Source organism: Aotus nancymaae, unplaced genomic scaffold (assembly GCF_030222135.1).
Source record: "Aotus nancymaae isolate 86718 unplaced genomic scaffold, 86718_ANA_hifiasm-v0.15.2.pri h1tg000108l, whole genome shotgun sequence".
Taxonomy (NCBI): Eukaryota; Metazoa; Chordata; class Mammalia; order Primates; family Aotidae; genus Aotus; species Aotus nancymaae.
Window position 1 is genome coordinate 37,730,565 of NW_026988523.1, and position 22,759 is coordinate 37,753,323.

A 22,759-nucleotide genomic window follows, 5' to 3' on the forward strand; every position below is an offset into this window, starting at 1 on the left:
TTTACTAGATGTTGTTTTAAGACTCGGAGTAATGATGAGAGGTCTTGACAGAATAAAATAAATAAAAATAAGTATAACTTATATTTTACTATCACCTACATGTCAGACACTGTGTATTGTGGTTTACAAATATGAACACTAATATTCAAAATGCTCTTCAATAAAATATTGTTATCAGATGATGAAAGTAAGACTCAGAGATGCTAAGTTACTTTCTAAAGATTAATTAGCAAGTGACTGAATAAAATATGATTGAAACCCAAATATGTGTGGGTTCAAAAAACATGCTTTTTTCTACTGTACCAGTCTTCTCCACATGGAATGATTGCAAGTGGTACATAAAACATTATGAATTTTATATTCTAAATTATAAAATTGAGGACATGACTGACTATATGAAGTCAAGTAAATTTGAAAAATGTCTCTCTATACATATAGTAGGTAAGACACAGACTTTTTAAAAATCCTAAGTATGATACATAAACATCCAAGTTTTGAAAATCACTATACCACATCATGTTGAAGGAACGTGTACCTTTCCTAGTCTCTGGTCCCAAGCCAAATGCAGCTCCAGCAGACGGTATGAAGGTCGGTGTAAGACTGAAAGTCAGTCAGCACTTGCTACAACTCCACCATCTCCTGCAGAAAAGTACTGAATTTTTGGTTTCATCTCTGGCCACTGTTGATCCCTGGGGTCACCAGATCCTCAGCCCCCAGCATTGGCCTGCTCCCAGCCCCCACTCATGCCAGTATCCCAGTTCTCTTTAGCTGCCTCCTCATAGCCTCCTTGATCTCCTTGTTGCGCAAGCTGTAGATGAAGGGGTTGAGGAAGGGTGTGAGCACTGAGTAGACCACTGCCAGGGCCCGGTCATAGTCCAGTGAGTAGCTCTTCTTCAGCCGCACATACATGAAGAGGATGCTCCCATAGAAGATGAGAACCACAGTGAGGTGGGAGGCACACGTGGAGAAGGCCTTCCTCTTGCCGGCAGCTGAGGGAATTCTGAGCACTGTGCAGATGATCTGCACGTAGGAGCAGAGGATCAGCAGGAAGGTGGCTAGGATCTTGCAGGAATTTATAACAAAATCTACTAGGACATTTATAGACGTATCAGTGCAAGCCAAGCTCAGCAAGGGGGGGAAGTCACAAAAGATGTGCTGAATGCGATTGGGGCCACAGAATGGGAGGCGTGAAATCAAGGAAATTTCAACTACTGGCCCAGCCAAGCCTCCCAACCAACAACCACTGGCAATCTCTGCACAGAGTGTTAGGGTCATGAGGGTGGGGTAATGGAGGGGCCGGCAGATGGCTAAGTACCTATCGTAGGCCATAGCTGTCAGGAGATAGCACTCAGTTGCTCCAAGGGAGTGAAAGAAATAGACCTGCAGGAGACATCCAGAGAATGAAATGGTCTTCTTCTCACTCAGCAAATTTGCCAGCATCTTAGGGATGGTGGCAGCTGTATAGCCAAGCTCTGAGAAGGAGAGGATGCTGACAAAGTGGTACATGGGTGTGTGAAGCTGGGAGTCCAGGCAGACCACCAGGAATATCAGCAGGTTTCCCACCACAGTCGTGAGGTAAATGAGAAGCAACAGGAGAAAGAGATAAATCTGGACACCCTGGCGATGGGGGAAGCCCAAGATGATGAACTCTGTTACCTGGCTCCAGTTCCCTGTGTCCATTGCTCACTATTCATGTGCCTAGATGTGTAGTGCAGAAGCACAGGAAAAAAAAGTTGAGCTAAGAGGTTCTAACAAGAAGGCAACCCTCAATTACTATTGCCCTTCCTTCTCTCACCTCCAGAGTAAAGCCCTCTCAGTAAATGCTTTGAGAGGTCAACATTTCAATTCCATCCCTCCTTGCCCTTCGTGGCAACAGCCTCCTTCAGACTATTCACCTTTTTATTTAGTCTCCCCTGATTAAAGCAGCTCAATTTTTGCCTTCCTAATCCATTCTGTAACCCAGTTGACTTTCTCAATAGCATCTATATAGGTTTTAGAAATTTAAGTATTTCGAATCCAAAGTGTATATTAACATTTATACATATTGTTTGTCTAAGGGACAAATCATTTATACACATAATATATTGATACTGTACTGGACAAAGTATATATAATTTAAGTATTTTTTTCTAATTTCTCATTTCAATTTCTTTTCTTCTTCAACTTTCTGGCTACCAAAGAATCAATTGTTTTCCCTTCTGCTCCCTCATATTCCTCTATGAGAACTCAGGTCTACTAGCATCTTTCAGGGCACATAGGTCAGAATTTAGACCTCTTTTGGACACTGGTGAGAATTCAAGTCAAAATAAGAAGGTTGAAGTAAGTAAAAGAGCCAAAGAAAGACAGGAGGCAAATCTATCTTTCTGAATTTCAAGTTCAGACTGTGGCTCCTTTATCAATTGTTTCTGCCATTTCCCCCCCTCCTTCAACTCCAAATGTTCTTTTCTGGTTTTTTGCTTCTGTAGATAGTAAATGCACATGCTCTACTGTGTTGAGGTCACTGTAACAATAATTGATTATTTTCAGTACTCTAGATATTATACTTAGAACAGGGACTAAACAGATCAATAAAATGTGGCACCTGATGTTAACAAACTAATATTTTAATACAGAACATAGAGAAACAACTAATTATTATACAGCTCTTTCATGGAATATTCTATAAAACATGCTATTATTCTCATTTACTAAACAGACAAAAAAGCAAGTGCCTTAAATTCTTTCTTTTCACTCACTTATCCCATAGCCACTGCTCTATTTTTTTCTATGTCCCTGAAAGAAAATTCTTCCAAGAGTCACCTATAGTATCGCCTTTAATTCCTCTCTTTAAGTTCCTTCTTAAACCCACTTTAATTAGATTTGCACTACCACCACTCCATCAAAACCTCCTTTCTCATGGACATTAACTATCTAAGATTTGCTGGATCCAGTGGTCATTTCTCATTCCTCAGCTTACTTGGACTATCTGTGTTTCTTGACAGTGTTGATTTATCCTGTCTGTTCACACATTTTCTTCACTTGATTCTCAGGGTACTATACTTTCCATTCCTTCCTATCTTATCAGTCATTCATTCTCATTCTCCATCATTAGTTTCTCCTCCATGCCCCACCCTTTTAATGTCACAGTGCCCAGGGTCAGTGTTTAATCTTTTTTTTCCTTCTGTATGAACTCAACTCCTCTGCTACTATCATCTAATACCATAGCTTTAAACACTATAAATGGGTTGAAGATATCTGAATCTGTATCTTAGGCAATATTTCTCTCCCCTACTCCAGACGCATATATTTGACTGCCTACTCACATCTCCTCTTGGGAGTCTAAGAGCCATCTCAAACTGAACTCCTGAGGGCTCTACCCATAGTCTTTCTTGTTGCAAATGGTGGCAATTGCAGTCTTCCAACAGACAAGCCAAAACCCTGCAGTCATCCTTGTTTCCATCTTTCTCTCATATATCCAGGAACGGACTGTTTTACCACCTTGGTTCAAGTCACTTTCGTCTTACTTCTATTACTGTAACTGACTCCTAACAGATCTCCCTACTTGCATTTGTCCACCTGCAGCCTCTTCTCAACACACCAGAGCGATCCTGTTATATTCTAAATTAGGTTCTGCGTTTCCATGGATCAAATGTGTTGAATGACATATCATTTTACAGCCATTGCTGTAGCTCTTTCCTTGTTCTAGAATCTATTTCGCCATTTGGATGGCTCTTTCATTTATTTCATCTTTGCTCAAGTTTCACCAGCTCAACTACCTGGGCCACCCTATATAACTGCACTGTGCCTTCATTCGTACATCCATATTCTGTACTACCATTGCCTTTCTCTACTTTATTTTTAACATTTTCCAGAGGACTTATCATGTTCTAAGCTACAAAATGTACTTACTTATTATTCCTACTGTTTATTGTTTCTCTCCTCTTTGATAGTATAAGATCCACAAGGGCAAATTTTTTTTTCCTTTTCTATTTTGTTTACTGGTGTATGTCAAGTGCCTAGAGCCATGTCTGAAATATAGTAACAACTCAATAAATATTTGTGTAATTAATATGCAAATCTAGTAAGATAAATGCTAATTTGTATATGTAGTAGGAGTTATGAACCATGGACTGGATATGGTGATAAATCAGGAAAATGTCATAGAACACATAATTTTTAAAATTATTATTATTTTTTGGAGACAGTGTCTCACTCTATCACCCAGGCTGGAGTGCAGTGGCAGGACCACCGCTCACTGTAGCCTTGACCTCCTGGGCTAAAGCATTCCTCCCGCCTCTGCCCCACAAGCAGCTGGGACTACAGGCATGTGCTACCACGCCTGGCTAATTTTTGTATTTTTGGTAGAGATAGGGTTTAGCCGTGTTGCCCAGGCTGGTCTTGAACTTTTGGGCTCAAGTGATCCACCTGCTTTGGTCTCTCAAAGTGCTGGGATTACAGGCATAAGGCACTGTGCCCTGCCAGAAGTTATAATTTATATTTGAAGCCAAGAAAGTGTCAGAATTTTTTAGATGGAAAAATGATATAAAAGAGTATTTGAAGCAAAAGGGATTGCTTGTATAAAGTCCAAGAGTTATGAAAGACACCAAGTGTTCTTTTTCTGCCCTCCAGTCTTCTTATCACTTCTTCCCGCTCCATAATCCTAAAATTCACCCAAACTTTGTTTACTCTAATTTTTTTGGCATTTTCCAAACCTAGGCAACATGTCCATCCCATATACAAAAGCCCTTCTCAATCAAAGACTTAGTATAGGAAGTTTCTCTACTAAGATTCCAGAGACCTACTTCCGGGCCAGACTTTTATATGGGTGATTTTGGTTCAGCATACTTACTTTATTAACCAACATTTCTTTGTCTTAGTTTTTCTCACTTCAGATCCATGTCTATCAACTTCCCAATTCTGCCTTCTGTTTCTTTCGAGTCTTGGAGGCACACCTGCCTTCTATAAAGGATTATCCCTAAATTTCTATTTCTTCTTTATAAAAAAAATCCTTCTTTTCTAGATGTTCTACATTCATTCCCTTCTAAATATAAATATAAGGTTCCATTCTAGGAGCTACCTCTTTCCTTTTCTGGCCTCCAGTTGTCAGAATCTAGACAACTCATCTGTGAGTGGGACTAAATTTTCTAACTAAATTTTCAGATCTACATGGAGGACCAGTCACATGATTGAATATGAGAAGCCAGTATCTTGTCCTCTCCTTTCTCAGAAAGTAAAGTTTCCACATAACTCCAAAGACTTACTATCATTCTATACATTGTATCATCATTCACTAATGACCTGCTGTTGTTCACTCCCTCCATATTGTCTAAGCAATCAAAGGATCAGATCAAGTATTATTTTCCACAGAAAACTAGCACCCCCAAATCTCTCATCTTCCAGGTTCACAATTCTCACAGGTTTGGACCATTTCCTTCTCTTCTTCAGAGTCCCAAGTTAGAAGAGAACTTCCTGCTCACTTCCTATATCTCATTTGCAATATTATGCTCAACCACTCCTGGGGCCTGGAGGGGTTGAAGTTTATCACTTTGATGGAGCCTCTGGGAATAAGTTAAACCATAAAACAAATTCTTTTCACATAAAACCTGGATTCTTGATAGGGTCCTTGTAGAGGCAGAAGCCCATGAGCCTTCTGAGCAGACCTCCTGGGGTCACTAACATGCTCTCTCAGGAAGGGAACTGACATACAGCAAGTTCATTAGCTAGTAGTCCTTCATTACCTGTTAGTTACTACAACAATAACTGCCAGTCCAAGTTGAGATATAGAACATCTCTCAAGGCAATTACTCCCTTTAGTACACAACAATAACCGATGTGGAAACTAGGTTCAAGTGGGTTCCTGTACTGCATGACTTGGGAGTAAGCACATACATCTCAATTATGATAGTAGGATCTTTATAAAATTTGACTGACCTTCTCTGACCCTGAAAGGGTGAGGAGGGGAAGACGCTGAGGCCATAAATATCATCAAGGCCGACTCCTAATCTTGTCTGTTGCTCATATTTACAGCAGTTACGTGTTGTCTTACACACTGCAGTCTCCTCTTTAGTGTTACCTGCTCTGTAAAGAGTACTGCCTCAGAATCTTGGATTTCAATCCCAGCCATTCTTCCAAGTACTTATGTGACATTAGGCACCTCATTGAGCCTTGGATAGCAACATTGCCAAGAGATTGGATTTTAAATACTCTCGCCACAAAATAGAAATGATAAGTACTATATGTGAGGTGATAAATGTTAATTAGCCTAATTTGATCATTCCACTCTGCATACATATATCAAAACATCACATATATAATGATTTGTCAGATAAAAATTTAAAAAATATAAAGATTTTCTTTCCTCATATTAAAAATGTGATAATGTAAAAAAAAAAATACTTACAAACTATAATATAAACTGTGAGAAGAATTAACTAATTTTTGTCATGTTCCCAGTTCCCCTCACACTTTCAATGTTCTTCGTCCAAGTTTATATTTTTTGATCTCCTAATCTCTTTCTTGAAGAATTTTTTTCAAATTGAGTTGCAAGTATTTAATATTTTGTTTGTGGTAAATAGACTTTTAATTAATAACAATATTTGAGGCAACGTATTATTTTTTGACCAGTATACATAAAGTTTAACTAATAATTTTATTTACTTAATGACTACAGGTTTATTCAGGTTTTCTAAATCCCTATAAGGCAATTAAGGGTTAAAGAACCACTACCTTTTAAACTAAATTTTCCAACTCTGTCAATTTCATTTCAATTACTTCTTTTCTGTGAACTAGAATATCCTCTGCTCCTAAAAGATGTCCACCAATTCTGCTACTGCCCCTCCAACTGATATCCTATCTCTATTTGTGTTGGGGTAATTGCTGCACAACTGACTTTCCTCTAACAAAGATTTTCTACTTCATTGAAAGTTAGCTCTCTTTTTGACTAAACCTCAACCTTGGCCTACAAAATCTATAGACTAACAGCAAAAATGATTTTATTCACCCTCCCCACCTTCCCTTCCAAACCACATGTATTAAAAGACTTAAACAAACACTAACATAGTTTCTAAAGAGCTCAAGGCCATAGATAATCCAGCACCTCTTTAAGTGCCTGCCTGAGAAAATTCAAAGCTACCAAGATAATTTATGTATATGTGTATGTGTATGTATGTATGTGTGTGTGTGTATATGTGTATATATATATATATATATATATGCACACAATTATATTCATATATTACTGATTAAATCTGTTCTTACCACCTTAGTGTCTGGCATTATTTAGCTTTGACATAACCTGCCATTTTTTAAAAGACCCTGATTTGTAATATTTGCTGATTGGCATAGTGCTAATACTCCCGCTGCATCTGATTCCATGCTATGTTCTACAGAATTCCTAATAAGTTATCAATCATTTCTCAAAAACTATAAGCAGACTTTAGCACATAACTGCCTGTCTTTTTATGGCATCACATGTCTTGAACCTACAGCTCCATTAACTTCCTTGGTCCTCATTAACGTCTCAACCTCTTGTCTTTTACCACCACTGTTTACAGAAAATAACTGGCTGTATACAGCAAACATAGAAGCAACATACTGTGTGTTTATTTTACCAAAATATGTGATAAAATTGTGTGGAGAACAGCAGGGAAGATTTGGAGTAAAGGACATGCATATCTATGCAAAGGTTCTCTACCAAGTTCATGAATCTGATGAGACAAAACACTCACAGAACAAATAAGGAAAAGCAGATTTATTATTCATGGACAGGCAGCAATGAGAAGCAGAAGCCTAGGGTTCATGACAAGTCTAATCCCACAGCTCAGGAAAGCTGCCCAGGCTGAATGGACTCCCACTACACATTCCCCACATTGCACCGCAGCTGAGGGACCCAAAAAGCACTAGTCTTTGGAACACAGTTAGATAGTTAATTATAATAATATATTTATCATGTGACCCAGCAATCCTACACTTAGGCATTTTCCCAAATGACACGAAAATGTATGTTTACACATAACTATATAAAGCTAAAAATGAATATTATCTGGAGATAACTTACCTGAACACCAGTTTGTGAGTAAAAAAAAAAAAAAATACAGGTCCAGAAAAGATAACCTAGTGTGATACACAGTGGCTAACTAAGGACTAGTTACCAGTACTATCCAAGGAAATTCAAAAGGCAGATGTGAGACAAGTCGAGTGGGATGTTCAGAAAACAAGTGAGTACAACTAGGGAAGACCGATGCATTCTATAGAAGAGTGGGTTTCAGTAATGATTAGCTTCATGATGTCATGTTCAAGGCCAAATATGTTATTGACAGATGTAGGTAAGATTCATTACATGTTTCATTTATTATACTTGCCTCAAATATTCATCTCGTTTAGGCTCTGTGCTAGATTCTGGACATATAACAAATAATGAAACTGAAATAATTTGAGGCAAAATCCAGTTTATAGATACTTGTAGAAAAGAATGACAAACTATATCTATCTATAACTATATCTATACACACACAAATGTCCACAAATGTATAAATTGTGATACATATTTTGAGGAAAAGCAAAACATACATCAGAGATAAAAATGAGTGACATAAATTAGATTGAGTGTTCAGAAGTCCTCTCAAAGGTAATGTCCAGAAATTGATATTTGAACAGAAACTCACACAATTAGGAAGAGTGAGCCAAATGAAATGTTGGGGATAAAACAGGGTAAAGATCCTGAAGCCAGAAAAATCCATAATGTATTTGAAGACCTGAAAGAATAATCATGTAACTAAGGAAGAGGGAGCTGAGGGAGAAGCAGTATAAGTCTATGTTGGAGAGGAAGGCAGGGAAGAATTTTGTTTAGCCCTATGAAGTATAGTGAGGCTTTGAATTTTATCTAAAGGCAACTGAGAACTTCTCACATTTTTATAAAATGATATATACAATTTAGGTTTCAAATACATTTCTTTGTATTTTATGTGGAAAAATATATTAGGATAGAATGAGAGTAGAAGAAAGGAGTGTGGGTAGAATATTATTATATTAATCCAGTTGAAAGATATTGGCGATTTGTACCAGGATAGCAACACTAAAGAGAATAAGAAATAAATTTATTTAAGAATATATTTTGTGAAAAGATTAGCATACATTAATAATGATTGGAATTATGGATGCAAGAAAAGGAAGCAAGATAAAGTATTTGAAATTTTCTAGAAGAAACACAAGGAAACAAAAGCATCAAGCTTTTATGGTTAGAAATTTTAAGAAATCATTTTGACATATTAAGTTTTAAATTATTGAGAATTCCAATCCAGGTAGTGTTGATAAGTAGGAAGTTGAACATGTAAGTCCAAAATTTAGAGAAAAATTGTAGTTTGGAGATAAAAATTTAAGAGCCCTTGTGATAGAGATTGTATTTAAATCCATGAGAATAACTCTGAGTATCTAAGGAAATAGCATAGCAGGACAATGAAGGCTGGGAAAGACTCACTAGAAAGATAAGAAGAAAATTGGGAGATAATGATGTCATGAGAGTTAAGGAATAAAAAGCTAAGAGAGTTGAGGCATAGAAACTGGTCATGTGTCAAGAGTTCAGGCCAGAGGAGGAAAATAATTTTCTAATAGATCTGGTAGCGTGGAGGTCAGTAATGACCTTCACAAAATATTAGCTGGAAGATCTGAGTCAAAATAAGATTGGAATGGGTTGAAAAGTGAATATGAAGTAAAGAAGAGGAGATATGGTGTGTTGAAAAGTTTGATTGGAAAAAGGAGCAGAGAAATTGATCTCTAGCTGGATGGACATGTGTGGCCAAGGAAATATACATGGTTTTGTTTTTTTTTAAGAAGAATATAGATACTATAATATTCTTAAATGCTGATATAAGTGATCAAGTAAAAAATGGAAAAAGTAAAGATGAAGAAAACCATAAAGAAATTAAGTCTTTGAAGAGGTGAAAGGAAATGAAATTCAGAGCATGTGTGGTGATGGGAAGATTATTCAAGGCCAAGCTGAAGGAACATAGAACTTTTATGAATTGAATATAGAAGTGAGAAGGGACCTTGGAAGAAAGTCAGTCATGAGCAAGACTAGCTTTATCCCCCTTCTGGAAGATGGTCCTCTTGATGGCTTTAATGAGTTCCTTGTTACGAAGACTGTAGATAATTGGGTTGACCATTGGTGTTAGTACAGAGTAAACTATAGCAAGTGTCCGGTCAAGGGTCAGTGAATAGCTCTTCTTTAGTCACACGTACATGAAGATGATGCTCCCAAAGAAGATGAGGACCACAGCAAGATGTGAGGCACAGGTAGAGAAGGCCTTCTTTCTTCCTGCTGCTGTTTTTATCTGCAGCACAGCCCCAATGATCCTTGCATAAGAAATCATGATAAAGAGGAATGTGATAAGAATTATGAAGGCATTAATGGCAAAGTCCACCAGAATGTTAGTGGATGTGTCCTTGCAGGCCAAGCTCAGCAAAGGTGGAAAGTCACAGAAAATGTGTTGGATTTCGTTGTAACCACAGAATGGGAGCTGGGAGACCAGGATGACCTCAGCAATTGGACACAAGAAGCCACAAGTCCAACAAGTGGCAGCCATCTTGGCACAGAGGGTGGTCGTCATAATTGCAGTGTAGTGGAGGGGCCGACAAATGGCCAGGTATCTATCATAGGCCATGGCTGTAAGAAGGTAGCATTCTGAGGCTCCCAAGGAGTGAAAGAAATAGGTCTGAAGGAGGCATCCTGCAAAAGAAATGGTTTTCTTCTCACTGAGAATATTAGCTAGCATCTTAGGGATGGTGGTAGCTGTATACCACAACTCCAAGAAGGAGAGAACACTGACAAAGTGGTACATGGGTGTGTGCAGGGCTGACTCCAGTCGGATGACTAAGAAGATGAGCATGTTGCCACAGATGGTGAACAGGTATGCCAACAGGAGCAGGACAAAAAGGCAGCCCCTGACATAGCCCCCACTGGCAAAGCCAAAGAACACAAATTCAGCCAGGCTTGAATGGTTGTATTGATCCATGGGAGGCTGACGTAAAGAAGGAAAGAAGAAAACACTGGATTAAGGTGACTGCTGAATCCATGCCAAAACCTCCTTTCTCTCTCTTTTTAACTTAAAAGTAGCATGTAAATTACAACTATTACTCCCACTACTATTACTATTACTGTAAAAATAATAATAGCTCTTATTAGCACTTACTATTCATCAAACATTTTAACAAGTGTCTTGAATTCAATATTTAGTTAATTTTTATATTTCAATGAGATAAGCACCATTGTTTTGCATATTTTGCAAATAAGAAAACTCGGGAATAGAGAGAAAACGTGATTATAACACTTTTTTATTTCCTGTAGATAACTATTTTCCAGAAATAACATTTAGACCATCCTCAAACATTCTAGGTTTTTACAATAGTATAAACTGTTTCTAAGCATTCTAACTCCTCTTTCCAGGTCATAGTTTTTCCTTCAGTTAATTCTTAAAGAGTGAATTTGGGGTATGAGATTAATGAGTAGCAAATCTTTTCTTATTGTTCAGTTCACCTCTATAAACATTTATTGAACAAATATGTGTCAGGAAGAAGGAATACAAAATTCAACAAGGTACAATCTCTGCCACCAGAAAGCTTATAACCCTGTAGAGAAGCAGACATTTCAATAGGATTTGTAAAGTACAGAACACTTCAGAGTGCCCGAAAAGTGGCTCATTTCTCAGACCAGGATGACTGAATAAAAAGCGTTTAGAGAATGCATGTAAGATGAATTTTCCAAGAAGAGCTTGGATCAGCTAGGTAAAAGAGAAATGCCAGATATAGGTGATGGAGAGGAAGACAGCAAACCACATTGCCATGTATGTACCTATGCAACAATCTTTCATGTTCTTCACAGGTACCCCAAAACCTAAAATGCAATTATATATACATATATATATTATATATTCTCTTAATATATATATAATAAATATATATTTTACCCTGTGTGGTAAGCAAACTGGGAGAGCTCACTCAATGCTTTAAGACCTTGTCTCAGTAGATGCAGAGCATCACTAAGGAATGTTTGATAGATGAGTGACCTAGTCAGATGCAGATTTTTAAAACATAACTAAAATTTAACTATTCTTACTCAAGCTCAGAGCTGAAGGTATGAATTTGCTTTGTGGGTGTCGCTGACAGGAAGATGGTTTAGGGAGGTTATCACATTTGGTGTAAGAATGCAGATTCAAAAACAAACATGATACACTGGCAATAAACATGAATCCTGTATTTTCAGAAAATCAATTATATAAGTATAGGTGAAGAGTATATAGTTGGCTTGGTGAAATTTTATATAAAACAGTATCGGACATTCTAATTATTCTTAAACAAAATGTGAAACAAATCCAAAAAGAAAAGAACAACAAAAAACACAATGCAACTTTAAATGCATAAAACGATAGCCAGCGCCAGTCATACCATACCCTGTGTAGCTCATGCTGCATTTGAAGAGAACTGTCTAATTCTAGTATCGTACTGACAAACAAGCCTCTTGCTTATTTTCATCGTCCTGACACTCACCACAATGGCTGTCACATTAAGAGTATTGAATAGGATTTTAATAACCAAATGAATTAATTTAAACAATTATATTAATAATTAGTAGACCAGTACTTTCCCTGCAACTCTACCACTCACCCAACTCAAAACATTTCTTCCAAACTCAAATGCCCTGCAGTAGAAATAAACTTCTGGGTTTGATATTTTAGAATGCTAAACTCATTGAAAGCAATTGATACTTAAAAGACTCTTCTTGATTTTCTTCTAACCTAAAGAGACTGTATATTTACCTCTCCAATTACAGGAGACAAATATGTTAAAAAAGAAATTCTTGCTTCATTACATTTCATTTGCTTCTAGGTCATCTCTCTTCTCCATCTGGGAACTGCTTCTTAGCCTTCAAAATCAGATCAAATCTTAACTCCTTAAATATTCTTCTGTTGAATTCCTCAAAAAAAGAATTATTTATTCCTTTTCTATGCCCTCATAATAGTTACATTTAGCATGTTGTTACTTTTCTAAGTCTGTCTTCCCCTTATGTTAAGATCTTTGAGAATAAATGTAGTACTTCATTAATTATTATGTATTTCCCTGCTAATGCCTAGGACAATAAGTATGTAATTGTGAACTCAGTTAATGTTTTATTCTAGCCTAAATTTAAGTTACATTTTTCTCTACTGCACCTGAATGCATCCTTTCTGTTGTCTTCTTAGCAGTTCAAAGCTTACAGTATTCTAATAAAGTTAGCATCTCAAATTTAGTCTGGCCTCAACTTTCCCTAATCTTGTTGAAAGACCCACCATCACTCCCACTGACTCAGAGAAATTAAACTCAAGAAATAGTTTTGATCATCTTTCATGTGTAAGGAAATGTTATTGGTAATGTTTCCCCTTTATACAATTTAGCTTTTCTGAAGCCAACTGTATGTATAGATCAAGTAAGGTCTAGCAAACGTAATAATTTCAGGAGCAACCTAAAGCCATCTGGACCCCAAATTATTGCATGACCAAATGTCTGTAATCTTCCAAATAGAAAATCTATGTAAGGCCTTCTCTAGGTTAAGCATTTTCAAATGCAGTTTCTCCTGAGAGAATACAGTATAGATGCTCCTCAACTTAACAACGGGATTACAGCCCAAGAAACCTATCATAATAAAAATAAGTTGAAAATGCATGTAATATACCCAAACATCATATGCTAGCCTAGCATCCCTTATATGTGCTCAGAACACTTGCATTAGCCTACAGTTGGGCAGAATCATCTAACACAAAACCTATTCTATAATAAAGTATTGAATGTCTCATGTATTAATCTGTTGAATGTATATTGCTTTCACACCACTGTAAAGTAGAAAAACTGTAAGTAGAATCATCATTCATTGGGGACTGTCTATATCTCATTAGGTGTTCTCAGTCATAGCCTCTATTTCATGAAAATTGTTTTAGAAACCTCTACTTTCTACCATCTGTGTCAGCACTTGACCAATCTGTGACAGCACACAAGACAATTTCTTGGCTGTCAACATTTTAAAAGCAAATGATTGCTAATCTCTTGGTTGTAGAATAAATGAAGAATCAAATGGAGGGAATGGTGGACAAGATGGCCTTTAAAGTCTCTTCCAAATCTAATACTCTAAGATGATCAAAATCGAATTATTTCAAGTTCCAGCTTACTTAAGTCACATTTTCACTAAATCAATTATTATATTTCGAAGTAGTATGTTTTCAAATCCCTTATTGTGTGCCACCTTTCCAATCCCTGATCAATACAGTTAATGTGCCCCCTAGTTCACCTACCAACCACCGATCATCATTCAGCGTCTGCTTTGATCTTGCCTGGATCAGTATATGTGTGGGAGATGGAAACTGGATCTACGAACCTTTTCTCCTTTACAACAAATCTCATCCTCCTGAGGCAGAGTCCCCAGAGTTAACACTGATTGTTTTTGCTACAAGTGGCAGAAGGAAGCCAGAGGCAGGTGAGAATCTGGCTCAGGGGAGACTCCTGGGAATCCAAATTTACCTCTTACCTGCAGAAGTGGGCTCAGAGAAGTCTTTCCCAAATGTTTGCTATCTCATCACCCTCCCTTGCCACTTCTAGTCCCTCATCGTTAGTGACTTCTGAACCTAGACTCTTGACCTCTGGTTCTGAAAACGTGACCCTAATCTTCCCACCATTCTCATAAACTCATGCACTTTCACATTTCTTGACTCACTTCAGAAATACAAAGAGACTATTTACCCTCATCATTTTAGCCAATTACTTTTTCTGATAATGTGCTGAATCCCACCTAATATTATTATTCTTCCTTTGAGAAGCTGATAAGAGCTGCCTGTTTTTAAAACAAACAAACACACACACAAACAAACACACTGGGGTTGTGGAGCTTCAGAAACTTTAATTTGAATTGCAGCTCCAATTAAAGACCTGTTTACCTGAGCATTTGCTAAGCAACGCATATTGTTCTAAGCACAATGTATGTACTAATACAATCCTCACAATTACTCTATGAGGTTGGTATGATTGTTATTCCCATTTCACATTTGAGAAAACTGAAGCCCAGAGAGTTTAATAAAGTGTCCAAGGTCACACAAGTGCCCTACAGAATTGTAAACTAAAAATCACTCTGACCCCAGAACCCATTATCATCACCTCTAAGCTCCACTGCCTCAGAAACGTTCCTAATAGTCAAAGGATCATAACCAAGGTCACATTACCGTAAAGTGGCGCCTGTTTTAAGGTCTGTGCTCTTAACTACTACTCTATCTATGTAGCCTCAGGCAGTCATGTATTTATTTGAACCAGTATTTTATTATGTATAAATGTGTGCTGTGAGAGTTAAGATAAACTGCAAACACTAACTATAACAGTTTTAAAGTGTGTTAGCTTACATTTCCCACTTCAAGTAGCAGATGTAGAATACATGTATGAAAACTACTCCAAATAATTAACTTTGTCTAAGTGACTTAGCATCTCACAGCCTTATTTTCTTCACCTTTAAACTGAACATATTTGGGTTGCTTTGAGAATTACATGACAGGACAAGGAATTCCAGCAAAAGAAAGGAACATATCCATAATCAACAAAATTAGGTTTATTGACTCACTACAATGTGGGTAATCACACACCACTGGAGCTGTGGGACATGTCTGTAAGAGAGTGTTAGATGGGAATTATTACAGGATGTGGGCTCACATTAGGCAATTTTAGGTGAGGAGGAAGGGTTCAAGAAAGCTAAGCTTGCTCTGGATTTGGTCCTATCAATTACTAGAAATAATTCCATGACTAGGTTTCTTAATGAATCTTATTCATTAAAGTAGACTAAAGCTGTAATTGAGGAAGATCATATCAGTCACTCATTTTAGCTAGGAGAATAGATATATTTTTCTGATCGTACAGTGTTGTTTGTAATTAGACAGGATTACTAAGTGGTATTTTTTCCCTCTCACTTCATTATGGTCACAGAGTGACTTTGTCTGATGTTGGTAATCTGTGAGAACATCATAAGCTAGGTTGTGTTTGGCTCAGATAAAATACATAAAGGGCAAAATACAGTCTTGTACATAGTAGGTGACCCATTAACTTTAAGTCTGTTTCCCTGCTACCCATCAGACTCTTTTCCTTTTTAGTGTTTTTCTGGAGGCATCATGCGGCCTGACTTCAAACTGTACTACAAGGCTACAGTAATCAAAACAGCATGGTACTGATACTATAATAGAGATATAGACCAATGGAACAGAACAGAGCCCCCAGAGGCAATGTCACACATCTACGACCATCTGATATTTGACAAACCTGACAAAAACAAGCATTGGGGAAAGGATTCCCTGTTCAATAAATGGTGTTGAGAAAACTGGCTAGCCATGTGCAGAAAGGAGAAACTGGACTTCCTTACACCTCACACTAAAATTAACTCCAGATGGATTAAAGATTTAAAGATAAGACCTAGCATCATAAAAACCCTACAAGAAAACCTAGGCAATACCATTCAGGACATAGGCATAGCCAAGGACTTCATAACTAAAACACCAAAAGCATTGGCAACAAAAGCCAAAATAGACAAATGGGACCTAATTAAACTCCAGAGTTCTGTATAACAAAAGAAACAATCATTAGAGTGAACTGGCAACCAACAGAATGGGAAAAATTTTTTGCAATCTACGCATTGACAAAGGGCCAATATCTAGAATCTACAAAGAACTAAAACAGATTTACAAGAAAGAAACAAACCCATTCATTCAAAAGTGGGCAAAGGATATGAACAGACACTTTTCAAAAGAAGACATATTTGAGGCTAAGAAACATATGAAAAAATGCTCATTAATCACTGGTCATTAGAGAAATGCAAATCAAAACCACATTGAGATACCATCTCACAGCGGCTAGAATGGTAATCATTAAAAAGCCTGGAGACAGATGCTGGAGAGGATGTGGAGAAATAGGAATGCTTTTACACCATTGGTGGGAGTGTAAATTAGTTCAACCATTGTGGAAGACAGTGTGGCATTTCCTCAAGGACCTAGAAATAGAAATTCCATTTGACCCAGCGATCCCATTACTGGGTATATACCTAAAGGATTATAAATCATTCTATTATAAAGACACATGCACACGTATGTTCATCACGGCACAGTTTACAATAGCAAAGGATTATAAATCGTTCTATTATAAGGACACATGCACACAAATGTTCATCGCCGTACTGTTTACAATAGCAAAGACTTGGAACCAACCCAAATGACCATAGATGATAGACTGGACAGGGAAAATGTGGTACATATACACCATGGACTACTATGCAGACATAAAAAACGATGAGTTCATGTCCTTTGTAGGGACATGGATGAACCTGAAAACCATCATTGTCAGCAAACTGACACAAGGACAGAAAATCAAACACTGCATGTTCTCACTCATAGATGGGTGCTGGACAATGAGAACACATGGACACAGGGAGGGGAGCATCACACACTGAGGTCTGTGGGGGGGAACTAGGGGAGGGACAGTGGGGGGATAGGGAGTTGGGGAGGGATAACATGGGGAGAAATGCCAGATATAGGTGATGGGGAGGAAGGCAGCAAACCACATTGCCATGTGTGTACCTATGCAACAATCCTGCATGTTCTTCACAGGTACCCCCAAATCTAAAATGCAATAACATATATATATATATATATATGAATTATAAACATTATCTAGAATCAGTTAGTGCGGATATGAGTACTAAATGATTGAGGCTTCCAAGTTTAGTTCTTGCCTAGCCAAGAGCATTATTTCTTCTCTTTTATGTCACCACTTGTCAATAAAGAGTGCTCACTTGGCATTTATTCTGTATCAGAAACAGAGTGAGAAAAATGACAAGTTCTGGTTTATTGTGCAATGGCTCACTGCCACATGGGCTTAGAAGCCAATATCATGACACCAGCTCTTAAGAAAGAAAAGGCCTTATTTCAAGGTTGATCAGCAAGGAGGCAGGAGGCAATGTTCAAATCTGTCTTCCTGAACTGAGTTCTGGGCACAAGTTTTATAGGCAGAGAGCAGCTAAGAGGCAGATAGGAAAATGCAACAAAGGATTATCTGATTGGTTCCTGAGAAGAGGTTATGCTGGATCCTTGATTTTTATGACTGAGCTGCAGCAAAACAGTTCATCCCTTCCTTTTTAATTTGGTCACCATTCTTTGGTCTAAATACTTAGGTTCCACATGTTATTTACATTTTTGTTCTGGTTGGCTCCAAGGTCACAAATCTGGTACACTTAGTTCATCTGGCCATGCTTGGGTTAATTACAACCTGAGGGTCTATTGCAAGTAAAAAACAAGTCACCATTTTGTTGTATTTTGTTACTGACAAAGTTAAACCAGATTGAACTGGTTCTGTGGTTACACTGATACCTTCATCAAGCGATTCATTATTTGAGGAGAAAGATGAAATCTAAAATTATTTGTTAAAAACTTAAGTGAAAAAAGTCGTATTCAACATGTTCAAAAATTCATAGTATCATTGCTACTACTTGGAAAAACAACATATGCTTATTGGAATTTAGAAATGAATAGAGGAATAATTTTTGAAGTAACTATTCAACCAAACATTTAATGTGCTATGTAATACATTATTTTTTTAGAACATGCTCTAAATGTTAGGAAAAAATGAAATGATATGCAACTAATGTAATGCGAGAAACAGGGGAATTCACAATAATTTGCTTATCTATTTATTTAATACATTTTTGAAACATCTTTTATGCCCCAGACTTTATTCTAAGAACTGGAGAAAATGATGCATATAACACTGTTGCTTCCCTTTAGATATTTATTACATAGAGTGGGAGGAGACGGGTCCTCAAATCACCTGATTATTTTTTTAAAATATGTTTTTTTTAAACATAAGAAAAAATTTTAACTTCACACATACAATGAGTTTTTAAACCCTTTAGAGGTATTATTTATTGAAGCAAATAAACTTTTAAAACAAAATAACTATGTAATTGAACTGATAGATCCCAAGGTCACATGTCCTTGTTTGCTCAAAAATGTTGTTTATATCTGACATCCCAGGGTACATTGATAGCATTTCAGTTTGTTCTCTGATGTACTTGAATTTAAATGTCCCATGAGCTAGAATGTTGGCCTTGATGCTAGTACCGAGTGAATGGTCTGATGATGCTGCCTTTTAGATCTGACTGCTTCTTATTGCTTATCTTGCTAGAGTCAATATCCAATTGTCACCATAGGAGAAGTGGTCAAAAGTTGGACTTTATCTTGGGCACTTACCCCAATATGTCACACTAAGGCACTACTTCTCAAACTCTTATTTTCATATCATAGCACTTATAAAAGGGACCGTATCTGTGGGGCACACTGAGGTGAACAGAAAGGCCACTTTCTGCTGGAGGAAACCAGTCCAAGAACTTCCATTCCCATAGGCCCTATCTGACCACTCACAGGGTGTGCGTTAGGGGCAGGGTAACTCAGCACATTTGTTATTTGTATCTGTTGAGAAGCTCTGTGCTAAAGATGACCTGAGCTTTGTATTCTAAAGGAAATACCTAAGGAGATCTCAAGAGAAAAAAAAAAAGTGCATAATGAAAGGCAAGGGGAGTTTGCAGCTATAAATGGATCTGAAAAAAAAAAACAACTTCTGGTGGAGTTTTAGCAGGGCACTCAATCTCTGTCACACCCATCTGACTCTTAAGAGTTTGATTATTCATTTATTCTTTTGTCCAAATATGAGTGGATACCAAGCACTATAGTACGAATTAATAGCTATGTGCCACTTGGAGTTGTTAGATGACTACTCACGTCTTCACTGCAGGACGGTAAGTCCCTCATGTTCTCTGCACAGTATGCACCCCACAGATATTAGCAATTAATAATAAATGTTGTAATGGTTTTAGTAATTATTATTACCACGATGACCTCTTAATTAATGTGATCTAAGCCATTTCAATTTGAGGCATCCTCTAGTGCTGCCTCCTCAGGGAAAGAAGAGTTTCTGTTGAGCCCAAAATAGTTCCTGCAAAAAGAGTAATCTGAGTGAAGTGAGGTACAGAAGGAGAGAAAAGGAGCCTAAAAGCAGTAGACTCAGCCTGTCAGCAGAATAGAGTTTTGCACCTTGTATTTGGAGAAACAGCATAGACTTCTTGAAAGCAGGGACTACTTCTCAGTTTACAGAAAGATAAATTTGGACCCTTAGGTCAAAAGAAGATGCCTGTGTAAAACTAAGCATTATAAAAGAAATAAATCCCCAATGAAGACATTTATGTGGAAAACTTTGAAGTATAACGATTAATATTTATATGCTTAATATTCTTTTATTTCCCCATTTTACATATAAGGAAACTGAGGTAGAGGAAGTGTACTCCATATGATCACACAACAAGTAATGGTGGAATTGATGTGTGAACACAAGCAGATAGACTTCAAAGTCCACGCTGTAACCCTGTCCTGATTCTGGGATACTGAGACTAACTTGTTTATGAAATACTTACTATGTGTTATTTAACTTTGGAACACTTTGATGTCGATTTTTTTAAGGGAAAACAAATCTGGCATCAGAGAGAGCTTATGTTTTTTGCCCAGAATCACAGAGACAAAAATGGCAACACTTGAATTTGTACCAACACCTTTCCATCTCTGCTCTGGAAATTCAGATCTTATGTATCTGGACCTAGTTCAGGTCCTGCTTTCCTTAAGAAAAGCTATAAGCATAGAATCAAAACTCCCTAAGCTGAGAGAAATGTGAGTACTCATCCACTGCCAGCCTTTCATTTTGCAGACAGAGAGAAAGAGGCTGAGGAGGGTCACCTGGTCAGCTGAAGTTGATTTAGGATTAAATTTGTCTCTCTTTACTGAAAATTCAATAATCTTCCTAATTTTATTATGTTAATATTGGGATATTTTTCCTTCTTCAGAGGGATATTATAAAGATTAAATTTTTGAAAAATGAAGGCAGCTGTCACTATTTCTGGCATAGTGTAGACATACAGAAAATAAAGCAATAAGATCTGTTAAGAATGAAGAAAACGAAAAAGTATTCAAGATTAGCCAATACTTAGTCTCTGCCAAGATCTGGTCCTATTTTTCTCACTAATTTATACACCATACTCTAGCAGGCACTTGCCCCCCAGTTCACACACCATTAAGGAATGGGGGATTACTCTGCTCAGCAGAGGAAGCAATAGAGGAGCTGGAGAGAAAAGAATTGTGATCAGGACTTCAGTTTTTTTCTCCATCAAGCAATCTTTGGTCACATAATAACCCAGAATCCCTGGATGCCACAAACTGATAAGCATTCTGCTCATGGCTCACTGATCTACATCTGCAACTTTACACAAGCTAAAATTTTAGACTTCTTTTTGACAACCTAGTTTTCCACCTTCTTACCTTTCTCTAGGAATTTTATCTTGACTAAAGCTGCCACTCCTAGCTTTAGTTTGTCTTCTTTCTTTCTTTCAGTATTGCACTGTCTCTCTAAGTCATAAACACAGTTTAACCACTTGTTTTACATCCCCATTTTTTCTCCCTTTGTGGCACTTCTTTCCCATTAGAATGGGATAAGCAGAGACCATAACCCCTTTCTCTTTACATCTTCCAACTTTGACCAATTCAGGCACGGGTGTGTGCAGCACACTTGACTACTGATCTATTTGATTTCTGTACTGGTGTTTTCTTTGACTCTGAACACATGATTCACAAACCATCCAGCTGATTCTCATAATTACCAACAAGCTGAGCTATGACAAATTAGATCACTGAGGTTCCCTTAAAATAGTTCTGATCCTGTCAATGACCCTTCTAAAAGCCTCCTTCACCTCCTTGTTGCGAAGGCTATAGATGATAGGATTGAGGAAAGGTGTAACAAGGGCATACACCAAGGCAATAAGCTTGTCTGTGCCCTCAGGTCGACTTCCAGGTGAGCCCACATATATTGTGAAGGCAGAAGCATAGAATAGTGCCACCACAGTCACATGGGAGGAACAAGTGGAGAAGGCCTTGGCACGACTGGCAGCTGAGGGTAGCTTCAGCACAGCATTCAGGATACCTCCATAGAGCCCCAAAATGAGCACAAAGTTGCAACCAGTGGCCACACCAATCACTGTGCCATGGGCCCTAGCATGCCAGCTTGTGTCCACACATGCCAACCGCATTAGTGGTGCCAAGTCACAAAAGTAATGGGCCACCTCTTTCAAGCAGAAGGGTAGAGTGGCAGTGAGGGTGGCTGGCACAAGTGCAGCTGAGAAGCCAGCCACCCAAGTGGCTCCAGCTAGTCGTAACTGTACCTGTCTGCTCATGAGTCCATGGTAGTGGAGTGGGTGGCAGATGGCAAGGTAGCGATCCAGTGCCATGACACCCAACAGGTAGCACTCAGTCATGCCTAAGGAATGAAAGACATACAGCTGAATAAAGCATACAGCTGGTAAGATGGGTGAACACCCACGGAGCAAGGTATGCAGCAGTGTGGGCACTGTGGTGGTGACATACCACACCTCTACAAAAGAGAGGACACTGATAAAGAAGTACATGGGCGTGGACAACCCAGAATCTAACTGTACCAGAACAATGATGAGAATGTTCCCTGCAAGAGTGAGGAGATAGATGCACAGGGTTCCCAAGAAGGCAAGAGGTTGTAGGGTCCCAGTGGTAGTGAAACCAGCAAGGATAAAACTCTGGATCCAGGTATGATTGATGTGATCCATAATTCCTAGGAACAAGGGGTAAAGATAGAATAGAAATTACTTCAAGCTTCTTCCCTATTCAGAAAA

The 22,759-nt window shown here is 37.9% G+C and overlaps 3 protein-coding genes across 3 annotated transcripts; all 3 read right to left on the bottom strand.

Moving 5' to 3' along the window:
• Positions 1 to 741: 741 nt before the first annotated feature.
• LOC105715530 (olfactory receptor 6N1) lies at positions 742 to 1,680 on the bottom strand. Its single transcript, XM_012449955.2, has one exon. It carries the CDS (start codon positions 1,678 to 1,680, stop codon positions 742 to 744), a length of 939 nt encoding a protein of 312 aa, XP_012305378.1.
• Positions 1,681 to 10,034: 8,354 nt separating this feature from the next.
• LOC105715505 (olfactory receptor 6N2) lies at positions 10,035 to 10,988 on the bottom strand. Its single transcript, XM_012449934.2, is given in 1 exon segment — positions 10,035 to 10,988. A coding segment is annotated over 1 exon segment (954 nt).
• Positions 10,989 to 21,703: 10,715 nt separating this feature from the next.
• LOC105715528 (olfactory receptor 10C1-like) lies at positions 21,704 to 22,759 on the bottom strand. The gene has a single exon (XM_012449954.2). The coding sequence runs from the start codon at positions 22,691 to 22,693 to the stop codon at positions 21,746 to 21,748; it is 948 nt and encodes a 315-aa protein (XP_012305377.2). The 5' UTR covers positions 22,694 to 22,759; the 3' UTR covers positions 21,704 to 21,745.

Bases quoted from the DNA above. Each gene is read 5' to 3' on its own strand.
- LOC105715530 (XM_012449955.2), bottom strand. From the start codon at position 1,680: ATGGACACAGGGAACTGGAGCCAGGTAACAGAGTTCATCATCTTGGGC.
- LOC105715528 (XM_012449954.2), bottom strand. From the start codon at position 22,693: ATGGATCACATCAATCATACCTGGATCCAGAGTTTTATCCTTGCTGGT.